The 25,372-nt window shown below is 36.6% G+C and overlaps 2 protein-coding genes and 1 long non-coding RNA gene across 11 annotated transcripts; all 3 read right to left on the minus strand.

The window, feature by feature from the left end:
* Positions 1-3,437: 3,437 nt before the first annotated feature.
* LOC142535422 (uncharacterized) lies at positions 3,438-4,045 on the minus strand. The gene is made up of 3 exons (XR_012817539.1): positions 3,817-4,045; positions 3,614-3,713; positions 3,438-3,474 (listed from the first exon to the last, which is right to left on the minus strand). It is a non-coding gene; the product is annotated as an uncharacterized LOC142535422 (long non-coding RNA).
* A 3,925-nt stretch (positions 4,046-7,970) lies between these two features.
* On the minus strand, positions 7,971-23,381 carry LOC142535420 (uncharacterized). 9 transcript variants are annotated; one of them, XR_012817534.1, is made up of 4 exons: positions 22,943-23,381; positions 22,783-22,806; positions 22,536-22,583; positions 8,033-8,449 (listed from the first exon to the last, which is right to left on the minus strand). XR_012817534.1 is itself a non-coding variant. In XM_075641778.1 (2 exons), the coding sequence occupies exons 1-2, from the start codon at positions 9,473-9,475 to the stop codon at positions 8,146-8,148; spliced, it is 516 nt and encodes a 171-aa protein (XP_075497893.1). In that variant the 5' UTR covers positions 9,476-9,580; the 3' UTR covers positions 8,027-8,145. The 9 variants fall into 9 exon arrangements, 1 of the variants encoding a protein (XP_075497893.1); XR_012817533.1 differs by lacking the exons at positions 8,033-8,449; positions 22,536-22,583; positions 22,783-22,806; positions 22,943-23,381 and adding exons at positions 10,067-10,126; positions 10,295-10,318; positions 10,458-10,536; positions 10,639-10,856; XR_012817535.1 differs by lacking the exon at positions 8,033-8,449 and adding an exon at positions 14,803-15,173.
* Positions 23,382-24,436: 1,055 nt separating this feature from the next.
* Positions 24,437-24,808, minus strand: LOC142535421 (cysteine proteinase inhibitor 1-like). Its single transcript, XM_075641779.1, has one exon. It carries the CDS (start codon positions 24,806-24,808, stop codon positions 24,437-24,439), a length of 372 nt encoding a protein of 123 aa, XP_075497894.1.
* Between the last annotated feature and the right edge of the window lie 564 nt (positions 24,809-25,372).

Below are 25,372 nucleotides of genomic sequence, written 5' to 3' on the forward strand. Positions count from 1 at the left end.
AACATTTTAATTTTTTATAGTACCGACCCAGCGATTTCCAAAGCATGATCATTTCCCATGAATACAGATCCTCCTGAGACTGGTTCATAATGATCAAACCATTCTCTCCGAGATGTCATGTGCCACGTCGCTCCTGAATCCATAATCCATGTGTCACAAAATTTGTGTCTGCCTTCTGCAACTGTTATTGCTTCGCTGAATAATATTTCACCACTGCTGAAGTACTGGCCACATTTCCCTGAGAACTCTTCTCGATACTCGTACACTCTTTCTTGAAGTGCCTTTTACCGCCACATTTAAAGCAGTAAATATTTTTCTTCTTACTTCTCGACTTTGATCTACCTCGTCTTTGGCTCCCACTGGAGTCACGGTTCATAAATCTTCCTCTTATCATCGGTAAAGCCTATGCTTGCTTCGATGTTACCAACTTATCATCCTTATTCTTGCGCGACTTTCTTCTCTGAGAACCGCAGTTAAGACATTATCGAATCTTAGAAAGCCCATAAGAATATTGTTTGTTATGTTGATGATAAGTTGATCATGAATCTGGTAGACTTTGAAAGTAGAAGCTCCGCACGTTCATTTTCCGCTATTTTATGCCCCATGGAAGTGAGTTGGGCAAATAGAGTATTTAGTATGTTGATATGGTCGGTCATCGATGAGGATTCCGTCATCCGAAGAGTATAAAGCCTTCTCTTTAGGAAAATCATGTTGTGTAGCGACTTGACCTCGTACATCTTTGTCAGAGTATCCCATGTAACTTTTGCTGTTTTTATCTCAGAGATACTTGACAATACTTCGTCTGCTATAGCCAAGTGTAAATTGGCAACATCATTATCATTCCCATTCCACTTTCTATCCTCTGTAATCTCCAATAGCCGCCAAGCAATTCTCCTTTCTTAAAACTGCTTGTATCTTTTTCCACAGCATAAAATTGCTTCCGTTGAACTTTGCTATCTCGTACCTGCCCGCCATTATGTCTACAATAATTTTAGTAGACTGAACAAAATAATCTCGCCTTAAATAAAAAATCTCAAAAAAATCTTTTCTGATGTGGAAGATCAGTCTAGGCTGCAACCACAGAGCATATATTCAGAATTTTAAGAAATTTTAAACCAAGGCTCTGATACCACTTGTTGATCCCACGTGCGGAATTTTAGATAATAGAACCCGAAAATAAAGAATAAAATGGACACCGAGATTTACGTGGAAAACTCCTAAAAATTATTAGGGTAAAAACCACGGGCAAGATGAAAAGAATTCCACTATAATATTTTGTGGTGTACAACTCACTCAGTGTGTTTCCAAAGAGAACACACACTTTTTTAATACATGAGAACAAACACCTCAAAAATATTATAGAACTAATAGGAGAAATAAGAAATCACAAGAAGAAGCTTGTGAATGGGATACATTGAAATGTCGAATGATGCATCTATTTATAGAAGAATAGATGCATCATTCCAGTATGAACATCCGCAATTTCTGAAATTCAGCTGCGAAACGTGTTCAAATCAGATTCAAAGAAGGCTGCAACAAATTTCACATTAAATGATGTCTCCAATTGGCCACCTTATTTGACTATTCTTTGACGACAGGGTTCATATGGAATAATATCGATGTTTGAAAAAAAGTAAGATCTATATTTGAGGGGACTGAATTTTTTAAGTTCCAGTCAAGATCCCAAAAACAAAACAGATAAAATCAAAATGTGAAAATTTTGTACAGTAAAACTCATAATAGGAAAAGTTAGTAAACCAATAATGTTAATTTCTGTTATGCTCAAGTATTATATATATAATATATATATATATAGTGTGTGTGTGCCTATAGTAAAACAATAAATAATAATGATGATGCTAGTAATTGCAAATAATTTTAGAATAATTATTTTTTAAATATTTTAATTATATTATTGAGAGGGAGATTGTTGGGTGCAATAATTGTCTCTGCTTGGTAGAGCGATCGAATCATGGTGCTTGTACTGCTATGTGGTTTAAAAGATTTGAGTTGCACCATTACCACTAGCTGTGAGACCCATTTACTCTAATGACAATTAATGATCAAACAATAATGGTTTGACTTAAAACTGCAGCGGAAAAAGGTTTAAAATACTTTAAAACGGACCTCAAGGCCTAGAAAAATTTCGGCATGACCTCCCCGTAAATAGGATATCCCGAAAAACTCAAGCAGCATTATATCAAAATATACTCCAACTAGAGTCATTAAAACAAAACCGAAATTAAACAACCTATAGCCGCACTGGTCAGAACTAAACAGAAATTAAAATTTACCAAATACTCACCAGATCATAAACATCACAGAGTCACAGAGTCGACTCAGAACATCACAAAACAACCAAATACTACTACAGATACACGGGGCATCTCCGGCAAATAAACTACAATAAAAGACTGAAACAAACCCAAGACATACATATAGACTAACTGGGAGACTCCACTGAACAGAACCAAGCAATCAACCTCAATCCCGAGTCCACTGGCGGAACCTCGCCTGATGCTAAAACGACTCGGGAGATCTACCATGGTGCCCAATAGCAACCACAGTAACCCCCAGTAAACAACTGAGGTTAGGATTCTGGTATAAACATACAACAATAACAACAATAACATAAATCATGCATAATCATATAATGAAATGTGATATGCAATGCATGAAAGGCTCAACGAATGACCGGTATAACAGGAGCCAACAAACGGTACGATAACAACTGGAATAAGCTCGAGCAACAACACAGGGGAGCTACATCGTCATGCAGCTAAACCGCCTGCCAAGTATGCGAGGTATGCCAAACTGTGCTGGAATAACACCCCTTACTCGGCCTCCATACAGCTGATACGATATAACAGGATCGCACAACATAACGAACTAGATGACACAACCCCAGCGCTCACCTCAAAAGGCTGCACTAACCACGGGATTGTTCAATCACATCTACGGTCTCATGTGTATATGCCTATCAGTCACACAATGATCCAGAGATAAACAACAGTGCTAGATAACAACGGATATCAACAATGGCTAACAAGAACGATATGGCTCAACATGAATGTCATAACTGTATACCCGATGCTAAATGCCAATAATATGTAATAATAAACATAGATCACAACGAAGACATTTAACAATTTACAACAGTCAACAAATCATAAATACGATCCATGTAACACAGAATGACAATTAAACATAATTTATATTTTACCGAGTTGTAACATACCTATACCACGAAAATGAACTTCAAGAATGATCAACTGAACTTTCTTAGCCTAAAATAATAAAATAAGCCGAATAATTCCACAACTCATCATTTACATTCCAACCATTATAAACTCGATAATCCTTAGATTAATTCCAATGATAACAACCATACTATAACATCTTTAAAATAACACAACAATTCGACATAATTAATAGGCTGCCAAAATATACCTCGAAGATTTCCAATGACAGAACCTACAACAATTATCCAATAAATATGTCAATAAAACGCTATTCGAACGACGAAAACAAATTAAATCGAAATGGGTAAAAATCCAAATTTCGGCAGCCTACTATCACGCTTAGAAGCTGAAATTTCGGACTAGGAACTCACAAGGTCGAAGTTTACTCTAGCCGCTAGCGGTCTCGAGGCGATAACCCACCGGAAACTTGTCGGAGTTACTGTTCACGAGCTGAAAAATTCAGAAAACTAGCTGGAAAAATTCAGAAAGCGAGCTGGAGTTAAAGGGAAATCACAAGGCTTAGAACCCACTCCAACACACAACAAAATTCCAAGGAATTAAACTTAAATCTCACCTAAATCGAACCAATATCAGCAGCTACGAACATGCCTCGATTTGGGCTGAAACGAGCATCAAAAGTGGCGATTCATGGTTCAAAACGAAGCTACTGAAGTAAGGAAGAAAACCCCTCAAACCGTTTGAGATTTCGACGTCGGACGGTAAAGTTATGGCCTCTCAAATTTGAAGGTGCTGAAAGTGACGAAAATGGAGGTGGGTTACAGGAATGGGTTTGGGAAATTGGCTTCTTCCTCTTCTCTCAAGGATAAGTTGTGTGTATGTATATATTTAGTTACTAAAAAAAATAGTAACACATGCCCAATTTTTGCATTTATTTGCTCTTGTGTGCTATTTCAATCTCTATATGTATTTTTATATCGTTTTAACTCCGATATTCTAAAATACATATTTTTAACACTCTTCTTGAATTTTTGGCATAAATAATTATTTTAATTTACAACTCAATAATATTCTAATTATGCCAAAATTACCGGATAATTAATTTCAGGACCTTACATTTCTCCACCCCTTAAAACAAATTTCGTCCTCGAAATTTTTTTTATACACATACATCTTACACACGATACGAAACCAACAATACATTACTAAGAATCAATAAGATATGGATAAGATGATCTCATCTTCTTTCTGTTTCCCACGTTGATTCTTCTACCCCATGCCTCCAACCATTGAACACGTACAAGTGGTATAACTTTATTGCGTAAAACTTTATCTTTATGATCCAAGATACAAAAGGATACTAGTATATGATAGAGACGGATCAAGTTCAACCTCATCAGGCTGAATCACATGAGACGGATCGGGCTCATACTTACGCAACATAGAAACATGGAAAACATGGATGCCAGACAATGATTGGGGCAAATCCAAACGATAAGCGCAAGTCCCAATACGCTCAACAATCTCGTAGGGACCAACGAAACGAGGTGACAACTTACCCCTCATGCCAAACAAACAACACCTCTAAACGGAGAGATCCTCAGAAACACAAAATCTCCAACTTGAAATTCTAGAGGTCGACGACGTCTGTTAGCATAACTAGCTTGACGATCTTGGGCAGCTTTCATTCTCTGACGAATCAACTGGACTTATCATGCATTTCCTGAACAATGTCAGGTCCAGTCAACTGCTTCTCACCAAATTCATCCCAACAAAGAGGTGATCGACACGTCTGCCGTACAAAGCTTCAAAAGGAGCCATACCAATAGTCACCTGGAAACTGTTGTTATAGGAAAATTCTACTAGTGGTAAAGCTTCCTGCCAACTGTCTTTAAAATCCATGACCGCTGCTGAAGCAGATCCTGAGTGTCTGGATTGTACGCTCTGTCTGACCATCTGTCTGAGGATGGTGCGCAGTACTCATCGCAAGTCGTGTACCCATTTCTTTTTGGAAACTAGTCCAAAACTTTGATGTGAATCTAGGGTCACGATCTGAGACTATTGCAACTGAACTCCATGAAGTCTCACAACATTTTCAATATACAGACGATCCATTTTCTTGTACGAATACGTCTTCTCATACGGAATAAAGTGTGCCGACTTAGATAATCTATCAACAATCACCCAAATGGCATCGAAATGACGAGAAGTACGTGGCAAATGCGTGACAAAATCCATAGCCACGTGCTCCCAGTTCCATTGAGGAACCTCAAGACTATGCAGTAATCCTCCAGGTCTCATTCGTTCTGATTTGACTTGCTGACAGATCATACAACGAGACACAAACTCAGCCACATCCTTTTTCATATTCTTCCACCAAAACTGAGGCCGTAGAATATGATACATTTACTCCCTCCTGGGTGGATACTATATCGAGTACAATGAGCTTCTTTAAGGATGGATGTACGCAATTCAGGAATATATGGGACAACCAATCTACCATTCAATCGAAGAGAATCATCTGAGTGAATTGAGAAACCAGATTGGTGTCCTTGAGATACTAACTCATAAGATTTTAGAACTTGATCATCATGTTTCTGAGCTGATTTTACAATTTGAATCAACTCTGGCTCAACAGAAATCTGAGATACACAAACAGCATTACATTGGATTTGAAAATCCAACACAGAAGTGCAAATATCCTCTCGTAACTTAGAAACATGAATCGATGATAAATTAATATCAACAACCTTAGGACTCAAAGCATCGGCAATGACATTCACTTTTCCCGGATGATACTGGATCTCACAATCATAATCTTTCAAAAGATCCATCCAACGTCTCTGTCTCATATTCAGATCTGACTGAGAGAACAAATACTTCAAGCTTTTGTGATCAGAATAAATTACAAATTGCTCCCAAAACAATAATGTCTCCAAATCTTGAGAGCAAAAACAATAGCAGCCAACTCCAAGTCATGAACAGGATACTTAGACTCATGCGGTTTCAACTGACGATAACCAAATGCCACAACTCTGCCATGCTGCATCAGTGAATAAACAAGAATATCATCGATGAATACAATCACAAAACGATCGAGATATTTACGAAATACTCGATTCATCAAGTCCATAAACACATCAGGAGCATTGGTCAAACCAAAAGGCATAACCAAAAATTCAAAGTGTCGTATCCGTGCGAAAAGCTGTTTTCGGCACATCTTCTTGTCTAACTCGCACTTGATGGTACCCAGAACGGAGATCAATCTTAGAGTACACCTAAGTACCTTGCAACTGATCAAATAAGTCATCAATCCTAGGGAGTGTATTTATTCTTGACAGTAAACTTATTCAGTTGCCGATAATCAAACACCGCATCGTTCCATTTCTTCTTGACAAATAGAATCGGTGCACCCACGGTGAAGAACTCGGACGAATATAACCTTTACTCAATAAATCTTGTAATTGCTCTTTCAGTTCTTTAGCTCAACATGAGCTAAACGATATGGTGCTGAGATATGGGTTCCATTCTGGCATTAATTCGGTACTGAACTCAACTTCTCGTTCTGGTGGAAAACTAGGAATCTCTTCTGGAAACACATCAGGAAACTCACGGACTACAGGAATATCAAATCCGTCGCTCATCTTGCGATAGATCAACAGCATAAACCAGAAAACCTTCATGACCAGAATCTAACAATCGGTTCTTCTCAATGGCAGAAACTACAGGAATTTGGCTAGAGAACCAGCCATAGAAATTCCATTTAGGAGCAAAGCTAGGCCTGAAACGAAATATTCGATGTAACAGTCAACAGTGGCACGATTTGCAGTCAAAACATCCATACCAACGATACAATCAAAGTCATGCATATAGGTAGGACTATGAGATTCAGATATAGAACATTTTCTTCATGAAACAAAACTGCATTGAACAGCACATTATCAGTAATAATCATTTTGCCCATCGGAGTAGCAACAGATAGATTGGAATTCATACTAGTGGTGAGAAGATCATGCGAAATGACTAATGCATGAGAAACAAAGGAATGAGATGCTCCGGTATCAAATAACACTCGTGCTATAAAACCACATAGAGTACATTTACCAGAAATGACAGTACCTGGAGCTGCCTGAGCCTCATCCTCAGTCAAGGCAAATACATGAACAGATGACTGATTCTGTGGACCACCTTGCCCTCTGCTCTGATGCGAAGGGCGACTAGGCTGATGGGAAGACTGGGACGTAGCTGGAATTCTATTACTTTGAGCTCCACTACCTTCCTGGGCTGATTTCCCCGTTTTACTAGGACAAACTCTAGAAAAATGACCCGGTCGACCACAATTATTACAAACCCCTTGAACTCCAACACACTTATTACTGAAATGCTTGCCTCCACAGTGATCACAGTAAGGTCCACTATAGCGATATCCACCACGGCTCCCTGAACTCCCTGAACTCGAAGAACTAGAACCAGGCTTCTTAAATTATTTTCCACGTGGACGAAGAGATGCACAACCAGATGAACTGAATTTTTGCCTCCCCGACTGATGATGTTGGGTAGGCACTCGATTGCCACTCCTCTTAAGACTAGCTTCATCCCTTTTTGCTATTTCCACCGCTTCAAAATAATTCAGTGGCTTACCGGTAGAAACAAAAAGGTGCAGATGATTGTTCAATCCTTCAATGAAACTTTCAACGACAGCAACCTGACTCGCAGCAACATGAGAAGCATATCTCAGCATAGCATAAAAAGTATCCGCTTAATCCGCAACTGACATATCGCGCTGTTTTAAGTTATGAAACTCTGAAGCCTTAGAATTGTAGAATGATGGAGGACAATAACTTTCCTTAAATTTCAGCTTGAATATTTCCCACGATAGAACAATCCTCTGAGCATCTAAAGTCATCAATGTAGTAGACCACCGCATTTTAGCACGATCTTTCAACTAATGCACAGCTAATCTCAATCGACACTCTGGAGGATACTCAATCAAATCAAACAATTCCTCTATCTCAGAAATCCACAGTTCTGCTTTCTCAGCTCCCTCCGAACCACTGAATCGAGGTGGATGGATAGAATGGAAACACGCAACTAATTCATCCATCCTAAGCTGCTCTAGCTGATCAGCAGCTTGCTCAACAAAAGTATCATCAACAACACGGACACGAGGTCTACCACGTCCACGACCTCGACCTCGACCTCGAGCTAGAGAAATCTCATCAACAGGAATTTCTCCACCTCCTTCCATTCTATACGATAAAACACCAAAACAATTAGAATGGAAGTAACCAAATCATATAATCACAGCATGTTGTCAAGTAGCATACACAGGCGCAAAAATCATTTTAGTGCCAAGACTCGAGTGTCCTAGACTCTAGTTCGAGCGTATCCCAGTTTACGCTCTGATACTAAGATGCGAGGCCCATTTACTCTAATGACAATTAATGATCAAACAATAATGGTTTGACTTAAAGCTGCAGCGGAAAAAGGTTTAAAATAATTTAAAACGGACCTCAGGGCCTAGAAAAATTTCGGCATGACCTCCCCGTAAATAGGACATCCCGAAAAACTCAAGCAACAATTTATATCAAAATATACTCCACTAAAGTCATTAAAACAAAACTGAAATTAAACAACCTATTGTAAGGCCCTGGCCCTGTCCTCAGACCCTGCAATCACAGTTCCTGGACTCAGACCAGCTTGCACTTACTCATCGGACTTCTCCACGCCAGGAAAGTGGAGTTTGTGCCTTCCCAGGATTCGACCCCTCAACCTCCTGGCATATAGGTATATTGGCTACAATCCTGGTAGCCACTTGAGCCAAGCTGTTCTGGGTCCAGGAACTGTGATTGCAGGGTCTGAGGACAGGGCCAGGGCCTTACACCTATAGCCGCACTGGTCAGGACTAAATAGAAATTAAAACTTACCAAATACTCACCAGATCATAAACATCACAGAGTCGACTCAGAACATCACAAAACAACCAAATACTACTACAGATACACGGGACATCTTCTCGGCAAATAAACTACAATACAAGACTGAAACAAACCTAAGACATACATATAGACTAACTGGGAGACTCCACTGAACAGAACCAAGCAATCCAACCTCAATCCCGAGCTCCACTGGCGGAACCTCAGCCTGATGCTGCAAAACGACTCGGGAGATCTACCATGGTGCCCAATAGCAACCACAGTAGCCCCCCAGTAAACAACTGAGGTTAGGATTCTGGTATTAAACAGTCCAACAATAACAACAATAACATAAATCATGCATAATCATATAATGAAATGTGATATGCAATGCATGAAAGGCTCAACGAATGACCGGTATAACAGGAGCCAACAAACGGTACGATAACAACTGGAATAAAGCTCGAGCAACAACACAGGGGAGCTACATCGTCATGCAGCTAAACCGCCCTGCCAAGTATGCGAGGTATGCCAAGCTGTGCTAGAATAATACCCCTGACTCGGCCTCCATACAGCTGATACGATAAACAGGATGGCACAACATAACAAACTAGATGACACAACCCCAGCGCTCACCTCAAAATGCTGCACTAACCACGGGATTGTTCAATCACATCTACGGTCTCATGTGTATAGGCCTATTAGTCACGCAATGATCCCTAGATAAACAACATTGCCAGATAACAACGGATATCAACAATGGCTTACAAGAACGATAGGGCTCAACATGAATGTCATAACTGTATACCCGATGCTAAATGCCAATAATATGTCATAATAATAAACATAGATCACAACGAAGACATTTAACAATTTACAACAGTCAACAAATCATAAATACGATCCATGTAACACAGAATGACAATTAAACATAATTTATGTTTTACCGAGCTGTAACATACCTATACCACGAAAATGAACTTCAAGAATGATCAACTGAACTTTCTTAGCCTAAATTAATAAAATAAGCCGAAAAATTCCACAACTCATCATTATTTACATTCCAACCATTATCAACTCGATAATCCTTAGATTAATTCCAATGATAACAACCATACTATAACATCTTTAAATATAACACAACAATTCGATATAATTAATAGGCTCGCCAAAATATACCTCGAAGATTTCCAATGATCGAACCTACAACAATTATCCAATAAATATGTCAATAAAACGCTATTCGAACGATGAAAACAAATTAAATCGAAATGGGTAAAAATCCAAATTTCGGCAGCCTACTATCACGCTTAGAAGCTAAAATTTCGGACTAGGAACTTACAAGGTCCAAGTTTACTCTAGTCGCTAGCGGTCTCGAGGCGATAACCCACCGGAAACTCGTCGGAGTTACTGTTCACGAGCTGAAAAATTCAGAAAGCGAGCTGGAGTTAAAGGGAAATCACAAGGCTTAGAACCCACTCCAACACACAACAAAATTCCAAGGAATTAAACTTAAATCTCACCTAAATCGAACCAATAGCAGCAGCTACGAACATGCCTCGATTTTGGTTGAAACGAGCATCAAAAGTGGCGATTCATGGTTCAAAACGAAGCTACTGAAGTAGGGAAGAAAACCCCTCAAACCGTTTGAGATTTCGACGTCGGACGGTAAAGTTATGGCCTCTCAAATTTGAAGGTGCTGAAAGTGACGAAAATGGAGGTGGGTTACATGAATGGGTTTGGGAAATTGGCTTCTTCCTCTTCTCTCTCAAGGATAAGTTGTGTGTATGTATATGTTATTTAGTTACTAAAAAAAATAGTAACACATGCCCAATTTTTGCATTTATTTGCTCTTGTGTGCTATTTCAATCTCTATATGTATTTTATATCGTTTTAACTCCGATATTCTAAAATACATATTTTTAACACACTTCTTGAATTTATTTGGCATAAATAATTATTTTAATTTACAACTCAATAATTATTCTAATTATGCCAAAATTACCGGATAATTAATTTCAGGACCTTACACTAGCTATAGCTTTTGATAAAGCGGTAAGCACTCGGTCCTACAAAATAATTGTAATTTATTTATCTTTTTTTTTGTGATATTCATCATAGGAATAAAATAGACTTATCATTTGATTCATATCTTATTTCATTCTACCATATCAAGTGAGTGCATCCAAAAATCTATATTTATTCTTACATACATGAAGGGTTTCTAATTTTTATTGACCAGAACATGAAGATAAATATAGACCGCCAAATACATTTTTATGGTAATATCACAAGAGTAGCATCATACTCGATCTGTCTCGCGAAAATTTCTTATTTCTTGTTTGATTAATTACTTTCACGAAAATTAATATCAGTCATATCTTTTATTAAAAAAATTTGCTTTTATATTTATATATTTACTTATTTGCGATTTTGGTCATCTATGTTATCAAAATTCATTTTCATATGTTAGCTTCGTTTTTTTATTAAATAATAGTCTATGTAAAATAGTTTATACTCAAAATGATTTTATTACAATTTAACCTGGTCAACTTTTGTAGTTATCTCAATACAAATGAAAGGTCGATCTTCGAAAAAATTACAAACTTTTTGGGAGTTCATAAGCTAGAAAAGATGTTTGCTAAAAAAATATAAAGACATTATAAGATGTTTAAATATGTTGTTTAATAGCTTATATGTGGTTTAAAAAAAGTTGGATCACTCGAAGTTATTTTTTCGAAAAGATTATTTAGTATTTTCTAAAACATATAATAATATAACATCCAAAAATTCAATGAAGGAGATCTCAATTTATGTCCAAAAATATTTTTCCATATCAGATACAAAGACATTCTTATTCAGGACTTGACTAGAATTACATATATGATATCATCCTTAAACTTTCACAAAAGAGCTTAGTTCCCTGAAATGCTTCCAAGGCATGTCCCAGACCACAGCCTCGTAGTTTCCCGGCGCATTGCCGGCAGTCTTATCATTCGCGATGACGACCAATCTGTAATTCGTACCTTCGACTACTTGGGTTTCACCCTTCACCGTCTTTACAAACTCCAACTGCACGTTAGCCTTCTTGTTGTGCTCTGACACCGCGAATCTAGCGATTTCCAACACCTCTGGCACGTTAACGTTCGGAATCGGCCGCCAGTTGCCAACGATGGTACTAGGGAAATGGCCAAGGCTTGGTAATGAAATGAAGCCACCAATATCAAGAGGATCGCATAGAGAAGAGGGCAAGATTTGAGTTGCATATTTTCTTTTGCTGTGAAGAATGCTTTGTGTTAGTTTCTTTTTCTTTGTGTGGAAATACGCAGTGATGCTCTGTAATTTATATAGCACTGCAACTACTTTGCAATTGTGTCATTTGACATATTTGCCCTCAGCTTTTTGGTTGGTTGACTTACTTTCTACTCCAGATGTATGTAATATATATACTTTAAGATTACAATAATAGTGTCAGTATATATACACTTTTTGGGAACTATTTTTTATACAAGTGAGTCAATAATTATTTATTCTAATATTAGCATATCGATACACTTTGTGTGTAAAATAATAGATAAAATTTAAATTTATATAATTTAATTCAAAATTTTTATTTTTATAATATAAAAATGAACTGAAAAAAACTATTATTGAAAAAAGGTATATATCAATTACAAATGGCAGATTATTTTAAATAATTGTTAATCTTTAATACTCCAAAATAGGGGATGCAATTTCAAATTGAGAGTATTTTAGGTAAAAACAAAAAAGGCTTCACCAAGCACATCAAATTGTTTTGCACATGCATTGTATGTATAATGGAAAACTCTTATTTCAAAAAATAAAAAGGATAAAATTATATCTTTTGTCATGTAACATGAATGTTTTTCATTTTCAATTATGGTATCGATCAATTCATATTTGTAATCCTCTAGCTTGCACATATTTTTCAATTTCAGTCATTTTTTACGTTGCATCATACATGTCTACAATGTATCATCGTCACGTCATTAATTTTCGATGACACACCATCATATTCAGGTGACATGTCTTCATTTTCCACTGATAAGTCAACACTCAAATAGAAAAAATGTGTAAATTAGTGGACGAAAATTATAAATTGACTAATAACATGACAAAAACTGAAAAACATGCAAGTTATACGGCCAAAATTTTAATTTTCCATGTGTATAAAATAATGTCTACAAAATATAATTAATATTTTAATTCATTTTTTTATTTTACCGTCTAAACTAAATTTAATTTTTTATACTAACAATAATATATTATAAAAATAAAATATAATTATAAATGATGGATAATTTTAAAAATTTATTTTTAATTTTACTCCTTCAAAATAGGAGAAGAGGTTTAAAAAATGTGGATATTTGAAGTATAGCGAAAAGGCTTCTTCATCGTCTTCAAAGGTAGTGTCCGAGTTGATAGAGTATGTGAGTGTTTAACCAATAGTCAGGAGTTCAATTCTCACTATCAAAATCTTCTCAGACGAGCTTGTCACACAAAACTTGGCCAATATGATTTACATGGCTAATGTGGTGTGCATACTGCTACATTAATCCGGGATTTTTTTATTATGCACTGAACGTAGCTGCGGGTTCCCACATCATATAAAAAGCCTCTTCACCATTCACACCATTTTTTTAAGGGATATGCATTCAATTTTAGTTAAAGCCTTTATTGTCTTTTGGGAAGATTATAATGAAGGAAAGTAGGGAACTAAAAAATAATGACTTTTTGAACAAGTATTTTAAAATATTTTTATTGTTTTATAAGTGAAAAACTTAAATTGTGTGTGTATAAGATTTTAGTAAAACCTTTTTGAAAAATATTGTAGGACCGAAGGCTTGCCACTTTACCAAAAGTTTTAGCTGACGGTAATGGTGTAACTCAAATCTTTTAAACCGCACAGCATCTCAAGCACCACGGTTCGATCGCTCTACCAAGCAGGAACAATTATTGCACCCAACAAATCTTCCTCCCAATAATTGTACTCTTTGCAATCAATGGAAATCGAACCTATGACCTTGGCTCTGATACCAAGTGTAGAATCGAGCGCTTGCCGTTTTACCAAAAGATATAGCTGGTGGTAATGATGTAATTCAAATCTTTTATACCGCACAGCCGCTCAAGCAACACGGTTCGATCGCTCTACCAAGCAAAGACAATTATTGCACTCAACAAATATTTTTTAAAAATTGTTATCAAAGTATATTTTTTAAATAACAATTGAGAGGTGTTTTTGTATGTTTTTATAATAAAAAACGCGGGTTAAAGAGAATGAAAAGAATTTTATTCAATTGTTGTCAAAATTCTTTATAATTATTTTAAATTTTAAAATCGCTTTTTTCTTAAAAAATAATTGTCCAAACACCTTTTTAACTCTAAAATGTTGTTGTAGAATATTTGTCTAAACACGTATTTGTTTTTAAAACAACTTTTACAATAATTTTATAATTTTTTTGTAAAAATTCTTTTATAAAACGTTTTATAAATATTTATCCAAACAAAGTCTATACATTGTGAGAGAATTTGTGAGGCTCATTTACTCTAACGACAATTAATGATCAAAAATAATGGTTTGATTTAAAACTGCAGCGGAAAAAGGTTTAAAATATTTAAAACGGACCTCAGGGCCTAGAAAAATTTCGACATGACCTCCCCGTAAGTAGGACATCCCGAAAACTCAAGCAGCATTTTATATCAAAATATACTCCAACTAGAGTCATTAAAACAAAACCAAAGTCAACAACCTATAGCCGCACTGGCCAGAACTAAACAGAATTTAAAACTTATCAAATACTCGCCAGATCATTAAAATCACAGAGTCGCCTCAGAACATAACCAGAACAACCAAATATCAATACAGATACACAGGGCATCTCCTTGGCAAATAAACTACAATACAAGACTGATTAAACTCAAGACATATATATAGACTAACTGGGAGACTCCACTGAACAGAACCAAGCAATCCAACCTCAATTCCGAGCTCCACTGCTGGAACCCCGGCCTGATGCTGCAAAACGACTCGGGAGATCTACCATGGTGCCCAATAGCAACCACAGCAGCCCCCCAGTAAACAACTGAGGCTAGGATTCTGGTATGAAACAGTTCAACAATAACAACAATAACATAAATCATGCATAATCATATAATAAAATGTAATATGCAATGCATGAAAGGCTCAACGAATAACCGGGATAACAGGAGCCAACAAACGGTACGATAACAACTGGAATAATGCTCGAGCAACAACACAGGGGAGCTACATCGTCATGCAGCTAAACCGCCCTGCCAAGTATGCGAGGTATGCCAAGCTGTGCTGAAAAACACCCCTGACTCGGCCTCCATACAGTTGATACGATATAAAAGGATGGCACAACAAAACGAACTAGATGACACAATCCTAGCGCTCACCTCAAAAGGCTGCACTAACCACGGGATTGTTCAATCACATCTACGGTCTCATGTGTATAGGCCTATCAGCCACACAATGATCCCGAGATAAACAACAGTGCCAGATAACAATGGATATCAACAATGGGCTAACAAGAACGATAGGTGTGAGAACCCGGATTTTTCGAAGCAAAGCACCTCAAAAAGCTCGGAAAGTAGCTCAAAAAGAAGCCGAGGCAATGCAAAACCTTGAGAATTAAGGGTACGTCGCTCGGAAGAGGAAATCCTCAGCTCACAAGCTAAAACCCTCAGCTCAAGGAAGCTCCAAGATTCTTGGACAAGAAACCCTCAGCTCAAAAGCTAAAACCCTCAGCTCAAGGAAGTTCATTCATTCTTGGGGAGAAAACCCCAAGCTCATGAGCTCAATCTTCCAGCTCAAAGAAGCTCAACCATGCTTGTCCTAAAAAGGCCAAAAAGAGAGCTAAAGGAGAAGTTAAAGGTTTGGACAAACTTAGTATGCAAGAAATGACCATTGAGATAACCAATGAAGGAGCTAAGGGAGGAGCTAAGAGGCTAGGACAAATTTATGGTGCAAGGAATGACTCTTGGTGCTTGGCATATCTTTGACCACCATTATGATCATCATTACTCCATTCTTGGAGGCCAAGAAATCAGCCAAATGGCTAGGTGGAAAGCCTTTCTTTCTCCTATAAATACCACCTCAAGGTTGGAAGAAAAGCACACCAAAAATCACTCTCAAATTTCGGCCAAAGGAGAGCAAGGAAGAGGAGGAAATTCTTGCAGTGCAGGCGATCAAAATTTACGTCGAAGTGCTGCTAAAATTGTGTCTCAGTCTGCTCGAAGGAATAATCGTAGTGCTGCGCGATTGAAGATCGCATTTGTTAAAGTCACGATGAAGTGCTGCTCAATTTTCGAGAGGAACTTTGTACGAGAATCGGTAAGTGGGCTTTTGTTATATATTCGTTTGTATTTTTAAACTTGAATATATATTATGACATGCATGATTGTGAGTCTCCATTTTCGAAAATATGAAGTCTGTCCGTTTAAAATTTCGATCGATTATATGCTAAGTCTGTTATTCGAAATTCTTTGGTTCCGCTGAATCCGTCTGAAACTCTGATATCTGAAAACTCTGATATGTTCTGTCTAGTAAACTCTGAATCTGTGTTGCACTGTTACGATTCGAATTTGAAATGGGACGAGAATTGTGATTCTGTATGGCCCCCATTGGTGGGTATAAAATCATGTTCTGTTCTGGCCCCCATTGGTGGGTATAAAACCATGTTCTGTCTGGCCCCCATCGGTGGGTATAAAACCGTGTTCTGGCCTCACCCCTTAGAGGACTAACATATTGGGGACAATTTGACCATGGAAATGAGATGAGTAACAGTGTTCTGTCTGTTCCGATCTGTTCTGTTCTGAATTGTTCTGATCTGTTTCTGAATTGCTCTGAATCGTCTGAAACCTCTGTCTCATATTTGTTTCGTTTCTGTTATGATGAGTTAAAAGTAATAAGGTTTGAAAGTTTGTTAAAGAAATGTTTTAAAGATTAAGTTCTATATGTATCATTGGAAATCGATCGACCCCCACTTGCTGAGTGTTTCCCAAAACACTCACCCCTTACAAATTTCAGATAAAAATGAAAAGCAAATAAATGAGGAGGAACAAGAAGCCTTCTGGGGATGGTAGCCGATGAGCAAGATACAAGAAATCAAGACTTTATTTTCCTTTTGTTCAGTTTCCGCATTTGCAACTCTGACGTATTCTTATTTCTATTGTCAATATAAAGACAATGTTTAATTTATGAAAAAGACTGGTTTTTGGCATTTGATACGAGGCTTAATTGTTTTCAAGAAATCGTAAAACAATGCCGGATGTCACCGACGCTTCGGACACGGGGCGTGACATTTAAGTGGTATCAGAGCCGCCTGGTTCATAATTCCGCTGGGATTTTGACAGACAAAATTTGAAGAAGTCAAATTTTGGCAAAAGCCTAGTACATTCTGAAACAAACTCTCATTCTTTCCAAAAATTCTTTGAGAAATTCGAAATCTATTTCCTTCAATCATTCTGCAAACTCTTAGTATCGAAAATCCCACGACAACATTGTTTGTGCCTTTCTATCCTTTATTCGATTCTGGAATTTTACCTCAACGGATGCCTTCGTGCTCGTGCTCAATCCGTCCTTCGCAAGCGTCAACATACCATGGAAAACCCAAACACGAGAGATTGCAACCCTAAAGGATCAACTCGATATAGAAAAACAAGAGAACAAGAACTCGTAAAGATCAAGAACCTACTTAAAACTGATATACAACGTCTCACCTATCGCCTTGACAGATCAAAGATTCAGCTCGCCCTAACACTACGTAATCCATCTCACGTGATACGACCCCTAATCGAAAGTTGATAGTAAAGATTGAAACTGAGAAGGATCTTGCTCACCGCTCTTTTATCAACATGAAGACCTTTCTAGCAAGCAAGAACGTTACATCTCCAAGCTTCATGGTGATATGGATAGAATGCAAGAACAACACTATATGCACCTTGTCATGGAAAACATGGAAGAAGAAGAAGAAGCATCTATGGAAGTAGTGGAAAAAAAGAACAGTGATGATGAAGAAATGATAAGGTAGGCTAGACTGGTATTATGGTTATACGATACTATAAGAAAGAAGTGTAACATTTCTTTGAAAATGTACAGAGATAAGTTGAATTATATTTTTGGGAACATACCTATCAGAGATAATTTGACTTATATTTTTGGGAATACAAATACTCTGATATAAGTTGACTTACATTTTTGGGAATACAAATACTCTGATATAAGTATATTCAGTGCCAATTTTATTTAGTGTACTATGGTAAATTTCAACGTCATTCTGAGAATTGGTTGGTTGGACAAGAATCATGCAATGGTAAATGATTCGGGGTAAGAATGCCAAACTCCAATCCAAGAATAAATCATATTTTATGGTAAGGATAAGGAACCGAAGTCCTTTCTTACTGCCTCTCAGATCTAGAAAGGTATGGAGTATGGCAAAGAAGTCTAACTAACAATAATGAGAGAAGCAAAAGAAGGAATTGAGCTCAAGGTATAAATATTCCTGTGGTACGAGAGCTCCGAAAGCGTTACTTTGAATTATCTCAGACTGTGAAGTAGAATTCGAAAGTAATTTGATGGTTCGTGCTACACTAAAATCTAATGAACCCTAGCAAATGGCGTCAGTTAAACTCAAGAAGCTAAAAGATCAATTCCAAGATTTGTTAGTCAAAAACAAATCTGACTAAGTGCCTATCCTTGGGAGCTTCAGTCTTATTGACACAAAAGAATAGTGAAAGCACAAGATAGTGTGTCGATCTACAAAGAACTCAATAAGATCAAGAACAAATGTCATTTTTCAAGAATAGATGACCTTTTCTATCAGTTAAAAGGAGCTAAGATCTTTTCGAAGCTCTATCTAAGGTCAGACTACCACAATTGAAGGCCAAGGCAGAGAATATTCGTAAAACAGCCTTAAAAAGAAAAGGGTATGGACACTATGAGTTCACGATAATACCTTTTTGACCTGACCAATGCTCCAGCAACATTCATAGAACTCATGAACAGAGTGTTCAAGAAAATTCCTCGACAAGTTTGTGGTAGCATTTATTGATGACATTCATGCATATTCAACAAGTGAGTAAGACCGCAAGGAAGATCTTCGTCTTGCTCTACCGATGCTCAGAGGAAAATAACTAAATACTAAATTTAATAAATGTGAATTTTGATTAAAAATTGTCACATTCTTCGGTCATATAATCTATGAAATGGGCATATAAGTGGATCACCAATAAGGTGGAGGCAATCATAGACTGGCCTTGATCGAATACTGAAATAGAAATTTGAAGTTTTTGGGATTAGTTGGCTATTAAGAAAATGTGTTGAAGGATTTTCTTCCGCTCACCAAGCTCACTCAGAAGAACTCTAAATTCAATTAGAGTGAAGAATGTGAGAAGAGTTTTTAGATCTTGAAAAAGAAACTAGTTTCTACGCTAGTATTAGTACTTCCCGAAGAAGGCAAGAATTTCAGAATTTACAATGATGCATCAAAAGAGGATTGTGATGTGTTCTCATTCAAGAGGGCAAGTAATTGCCTATGCAACGATGAAATTAAAATCATGTGAGCAAAATTATCCAACACATGATAGTGAATTAGCCACAATTATATTTGAGCCAAAGATCCAGAGAATCAATTTCTTTGGTGGCAAATGTGTGAAATTTATCGATCATCAAAGCCTCAAATACTGTTCAAACAAAAGGAATTAAACATGAGGCAAAGACGGTGGATCGAACTATTGAAGATATTTTAGGGCGTGTGCCATGAACCTCGGAGGAATTAAATAAACACCCCTCTTGATTGAATTTTTCGATAACAATAATTATCATTGAAGTATTGAAATCAGAGAGAAAGCTATCATGGTACTTGAATTGTTGATAAAGTAGCTATTATCAAGGAAAAACTCAAGGCAGCTCATGATCGACAAAAGAGCTGGGCTGATTTAAAGTGAAAACCGTTGGAGTTTGAAATCGGTGAGAAAGCTTACGATAACGTTTCCCTATGAAAAGAGTGGTTCGATTCAGCAAATCTAGAAATCTAACTCCAAGGTATGTCGACCCTTCATAATACTGGGAAAAGTGGGAAACCTAGCTTATCGGCTGGTTTTACCACTAGGCATGTCAAGGATTGACAACATCTTCCACGTCTCACAGCTAAGGAAGTATGTCTCAGATCCAAGTCAGAATTTTAAAGTTGCATCGCTACTAAACGAAGGAAAGAAGTCCCTATTCAAATAGTGGACACCAAAGACCAAGTGCTGAGACGCTAAACAATTCCATATATCAAGATACAATGGTCAAATCATATGGAATGAGAAGCAACTTGGGAATTTGAAGAAAGTATGCGCACCCGGCACCCTCATCACTTTATTGATCTAGCTAACTAAAGTTTCGAGGACGAAACTTCCAATAAGGAGGGTGGGATGTGAGAACCCGGATTTTTCGAAGCAAAGCACCTCAAAAAGCTCGGAAAGTAGCTCAAAAAGAAGCCGAGGCAATGCAAAACCTTGAGAATTAAGGGTACGTCGCTCGGAAGAGGAAATCCTCAGCTCACAAGCTAAAACCCTCAGCTCAAGGAAGCTCCAAGATTCTTGGACAAGAAACCATCAGCTCAAAAGCTAAAACCCTCAGCTCAAGGAAGTTCATTCATTCTTGGGGAGAAAACCCCTAGCTCATGAGCTCAATCTTCCAGCTCAAAGAAGCTCAACCATGCTTGTCCTAAAAAGGCCAAAAAGAGAGCTAAAGGAGAAGTTAAAGGTTTGGACAAACTTAGTATGCAAAAATGACTATTGAGATAACCAATGAAGGAGCTAAGGGAGGAGCTAAGAGGCTAGGACAAATTTATGGTTCAAGGAATGACTCTTGGTGCTTGGCATATCTTTGACCACCATTATGATCATCATTACTCCATTCTTGGAGGCCAAGAAATCAGCCAAATGGCTAGGTGGAAAGCCTTTCTTTCTCCTATAAATACCACCTCAAGGTTGGAAGAAAAGCACACCAAAAAGCACTCTCAAATTTGGCCAAAGGAGAGCAAGGAAGAGGAGGAAATTCTTGCAGTGCAGGCGATCAAAATTTACGTCGAAGTGCTGCTAAAATTGTGTCTCAGTCTGCTCGAAGGAATAATCGTAGTGCTGCGCGATTGAAGATCGCATTTGTTAAAGTCACGATGAAGTGCTGCTCAATTTTCGAGAGGAACTTTGTACGAGAATCGGTAAGTGGGCTTTTGTTATATATTCGTTTGTATTTTTAAACTTGAATATATATTATGACATGCATGATTGTGTGTCTCCATTTTCGAAAATATGAAGTCTGTCCGTTTAAAATTTCGATCGATTATATGCTCAGTCTGTTATTCGAAATTCTTTGGTTCCGCTGAATCCGTCTGAAACTCTGATATCTGAAAACTCTGATATGTTCTGTCTAGTAAACTCTGAATCTGTGTTGCACTGTTACGATTCGAATTTGAAATGGGACGAGAATTGTGATTTTGTATGGCCCCCATTGGTGGGTATAAAACCATGTTCTGTTCTGGCCCCTATTGGTGGGTATAAAACCATGTTCTGTCTGGCCCCCATCGGTGGGTATAAAACCGTGTTATGGCCTCACCCCTTAGAGGACTAACATATTGGGGACAATTTGACCATGGAAATGAGATGAGTAACAGTGTTCTGTCTGTTCCGATCTGTTCTATTCTGAATTGTTCTGATCTGTTTCTGAATTGCTCTGAATCGTCTGAAACCTCTGTCTCATATTTGTTTCGTTTCTGTTATGATGAGTTAAAAGTAATAAGGTTTGAAAGTTTGTTAAAGAAATATTTTAAAGATTAAGTTCTATATGTATCATTGGAAATCGATCGACCCCTACTTGCTGAGTGTTTCCCAAAACACTCCCCTTACAAATTTCAGATAAAAATGAAAAGCAAATAAATGAGGAGGAACAAGAAGCCTTCTGGGGATGGTAGCCGATGAGCAAGATACAAGAAATCAAGACTTTATTTTCCTTTTGTTCAGTTTCCGCATTTGCAACTCTGATGTATTCTTATTTCTATTGTCAATGTAAAGACAATGTTTAATTTATGAAAAAGACTGGTTTTTGGCATTTCGATACGAGGCTTAATTGTTTTCAAGAAATCGTAAAACAATGCCGGATGTCACCGACGCTTCGGACACGGGGCGTGACAATAGGGCTCAACATGAATGTCATAACTGTATGCCCGATGCTAAATGCCAATAATATGTCACAATAATAAACATATATCACAACGAAGACATTTAACATATTACAACAGTCAACAAATCATAAACACGATCAGTGCAACATAGAATGACAATTAAAAATAATTTATGTTTTACCGTCGTATGTTACCGAACTGTAACATACCTAAACCGACTCTAAAATCACAACAAGCTCAACTTTAATCTCCTCGACCTAACAATGATAAAAATAGGTCGAATAATTCACAATTCGCCAATAAAACTAAATTAATCCAACTTATTGATTTTTAATTATCAAAACTTAATTCCCAAATCAATTTCAACAATTCTGAAATTTCAACTAAATAACCGTAATTCTCCAAAATAATCACACGATTAACTCGATACTAATTCACAAACTCTTCGATTTATACCTCAAAGCTCTCCAATGATCGAACCTACAAATAAACCCAATATATACGTCAATATAATGCATTAAAATCGACAAAGCAAAATTAAATCGAAGCGGGTAAAATTACACTTCGGGGCAGCCTACTTATGCACCGAAAAATCTGGAATTGGATCCAAAATTACCAAGATCGAAGTATAAACTAGTCGCTAGCGGTCCAATGTTGCTACTCGCCGGAAAAGACGTCGGAAAACACTATTCACGATCAAAAACCGGACTGAAAACTAGCTGGAAAATGCAGGAACAGCAAGGTAAGATTTAAGCTTCAAATCCTTGCTCAATATACACCAAAGAACCAAGAAAAACCAAGCAATAGCTCACCTAAAATCGAACAAGAAACTCGAACAGGAGCAGTCCCAAAACAGGGTTTGATTGGGGCTGAAACGAGCATAAAAAGTAGCGATTCATGGTTCAAAACGAAGCTACTGATGTAAGGAAGAAAACCCCTCAAACCATTCGTGATTTCGACGCCGGACGGAAAAGTTATGGCTTCTCCAAATGAAGGTGCTGAAAGTGACAAAAATGGAGAAAGGGGGAAGGAAGGTTACGGGATTGGGGATTGGGTTTCTGATTTCTTCCTTTCTTTCTCCAAAAGACAAATTGTGTGTATGTATATGTATATTTAGTTACTAAAAAAATTGTAACACATGCCCAATAATCCCGGTTTTGCATTTATTTGCTCTTGTGTGCTATTTCAATCTCTATATGTATTTTTATATCGTTAAATTCTCCGATATTCTAAAATACATATTTTTAACACACTTCTTGAATTTATTTGGCATAAATAATTATTTTAATTTACAACTCAATAATTATTCTAATTATGCCAAAATTACCGGATAATTAATTTCAGGACCTTACAGAATTTCATAAATACGAAAGTCATGTCGAAGAATTTGAATTAGGACAAGTGTTTAAGAATACCATTTTTTTTACTTTTATGAATTTTTTAAATATATTTCTATTATCCACCGACCATTGTACACTTTATTTTTTAAAAATAATAATTTTTTTCATATGATAATAATAAAATTAAAATATAAATTAAGAAAGTTGTTTTGCCCCTAATTAATGTTCATGATAGAGAGAATTGAAACAAAATTTGACAAAAAAACGAAATCTTTAGTTGAAAATGGTCCAAATAGAAATGATGTCGTTATGATATGAAAAACTATTTTTTATGAAAAACTAGGCATAATATGTTATCAAATTTCAGTTTTAGTTTGTTATATTTGTTTTTTTATTCTGTATACAAATAATTCATATTCAAATATGATTTAATTACAATTTGACGTAGTCAACTTGCATAGTTATCAAAATCGAAATGAAAGGTCAAACGAAAAACTTGTAAACTTTTTGGGAGTTTGTAAGCGTGGTAATATATTATTATGAGATGTTTAAATATGTTGTTTTTTTACGGCTTATATGTGGTTTGAAAAATAGTCGGATCACTTAAAATTATTTTTTAAATATCTTATTTAGTATTTCTAAAAAGTGCAATAATATAACATCCAAAAATCCAATGACAGAGATCTCAAATTATGTTCGAAAATATTTTTTATATTAAATATAAAGACATTCTTATTCAAGATGCTAGCATTACATATATAATATCTCCCTTAAACTTTCACAAAAGAGCTTAGTTCCCTGAAATGCTTCCAAGGCATGTCCCATACCACAGCCTCGTAATTTCCCGGAGCATTGCCGGCAGCCGCATCATTCGCGATGATGACCAATCTGTAATTCGTACCTTCGACTAATTGGGTTTCACTCTTCACCACCTTTACAAACTCCAACTGCACGTTATCCTTCTTGTTGTACTCCGACACCGCAAATCTAGCGATCTCCAACACTTCTACCACGTTAACGTTCGGAATCGGCCGCCAGTTGCCAACTATGGCACTAGGCGAAATGGCCAAGGCTTGGTAATGAAATGAAGCCACCAATATCAAGAGGAGCACATAGAGAAGAAGGCAAGATTTGAGTTGCATATTTTTCTGCTGTGAAGAATGCTTTGTGTTAGTTTCTTTCTTATTTGCGAGGAAATACGCAGTGATGCTATGTCATTTATATAGCTAGCACTGCAACTACTTTGCAATCGTGTCATATATATACTTTAAGATTACAATATTATTCTCATGTATTCACTTTTTAGAACTATTTTTTATACAAGTGATCTAATAATATAAATAATATAATACTAGTTTTTTTATGAAAATTATAATACTAGTAATTTGATACACTTTGTGTGTAAAATAATGGATAAAATATAAATTTATATTTTATTCAAAAATTTTATTTTTTATAACCCAAACTAAATTGAAAATTTATTAAAAATAATATATTAGAAAGAAATAAAATAAAATTATAAATTATAGGTTATGTTAAATAACTTTAAAAATAATTATTAATCTTTACTCCTTTAAAATATGGGATGAAGTTAAAAATGAGAGTTTTTCAAAAAGTTAAATGAGAGTAATCCACAAAACTGACAAAAAAATATAGTCATCTAATCCCTTAATTTGTATTTTTGCACATATGTTTTGTGTACAAAT

Source organism: Primulina tabacum, unplaced genomic scaffold, assembly GCF_025594145.1.
Source record: "Primulina tabacum isolate GXHZ01 unplaced genomic scaffold, ASM2559414v2 Contig1003, whole genome shotgun sequence".
Taxonomy (NCBI): Eukaryota; Viridiplantae; Streptophyta; class Magnoliopsida; order Lamiales; family Gesneriaceae; genus Primulina; species Primulina tabacum.

Excerpts from the sequence above, each read along its gene's own strand:
- LOC142535421 (XM_075641779.1), bottom strand. The coding sequence starts at position 24,808 with ATGCAACTCAAATCTTGCCTTCTTCTCTATGTGCTCCTCTTGATATTG.
- LOC142535420 (XM_075641778.1), bottom strand. The coding sequence starts at position 9,475 with ATGATTTATGTTATTGTTGTTATTGTTGGACTGTTTAATACCAGAATC. Across the intron at positions 8,450-9,263 it reads GTCTCCCAGTTAGTCTATAT|AATGGAAGGAGGTGGAGAAA; the intron begins GTATGTCTTAGG and ends TTTATCGTATAG.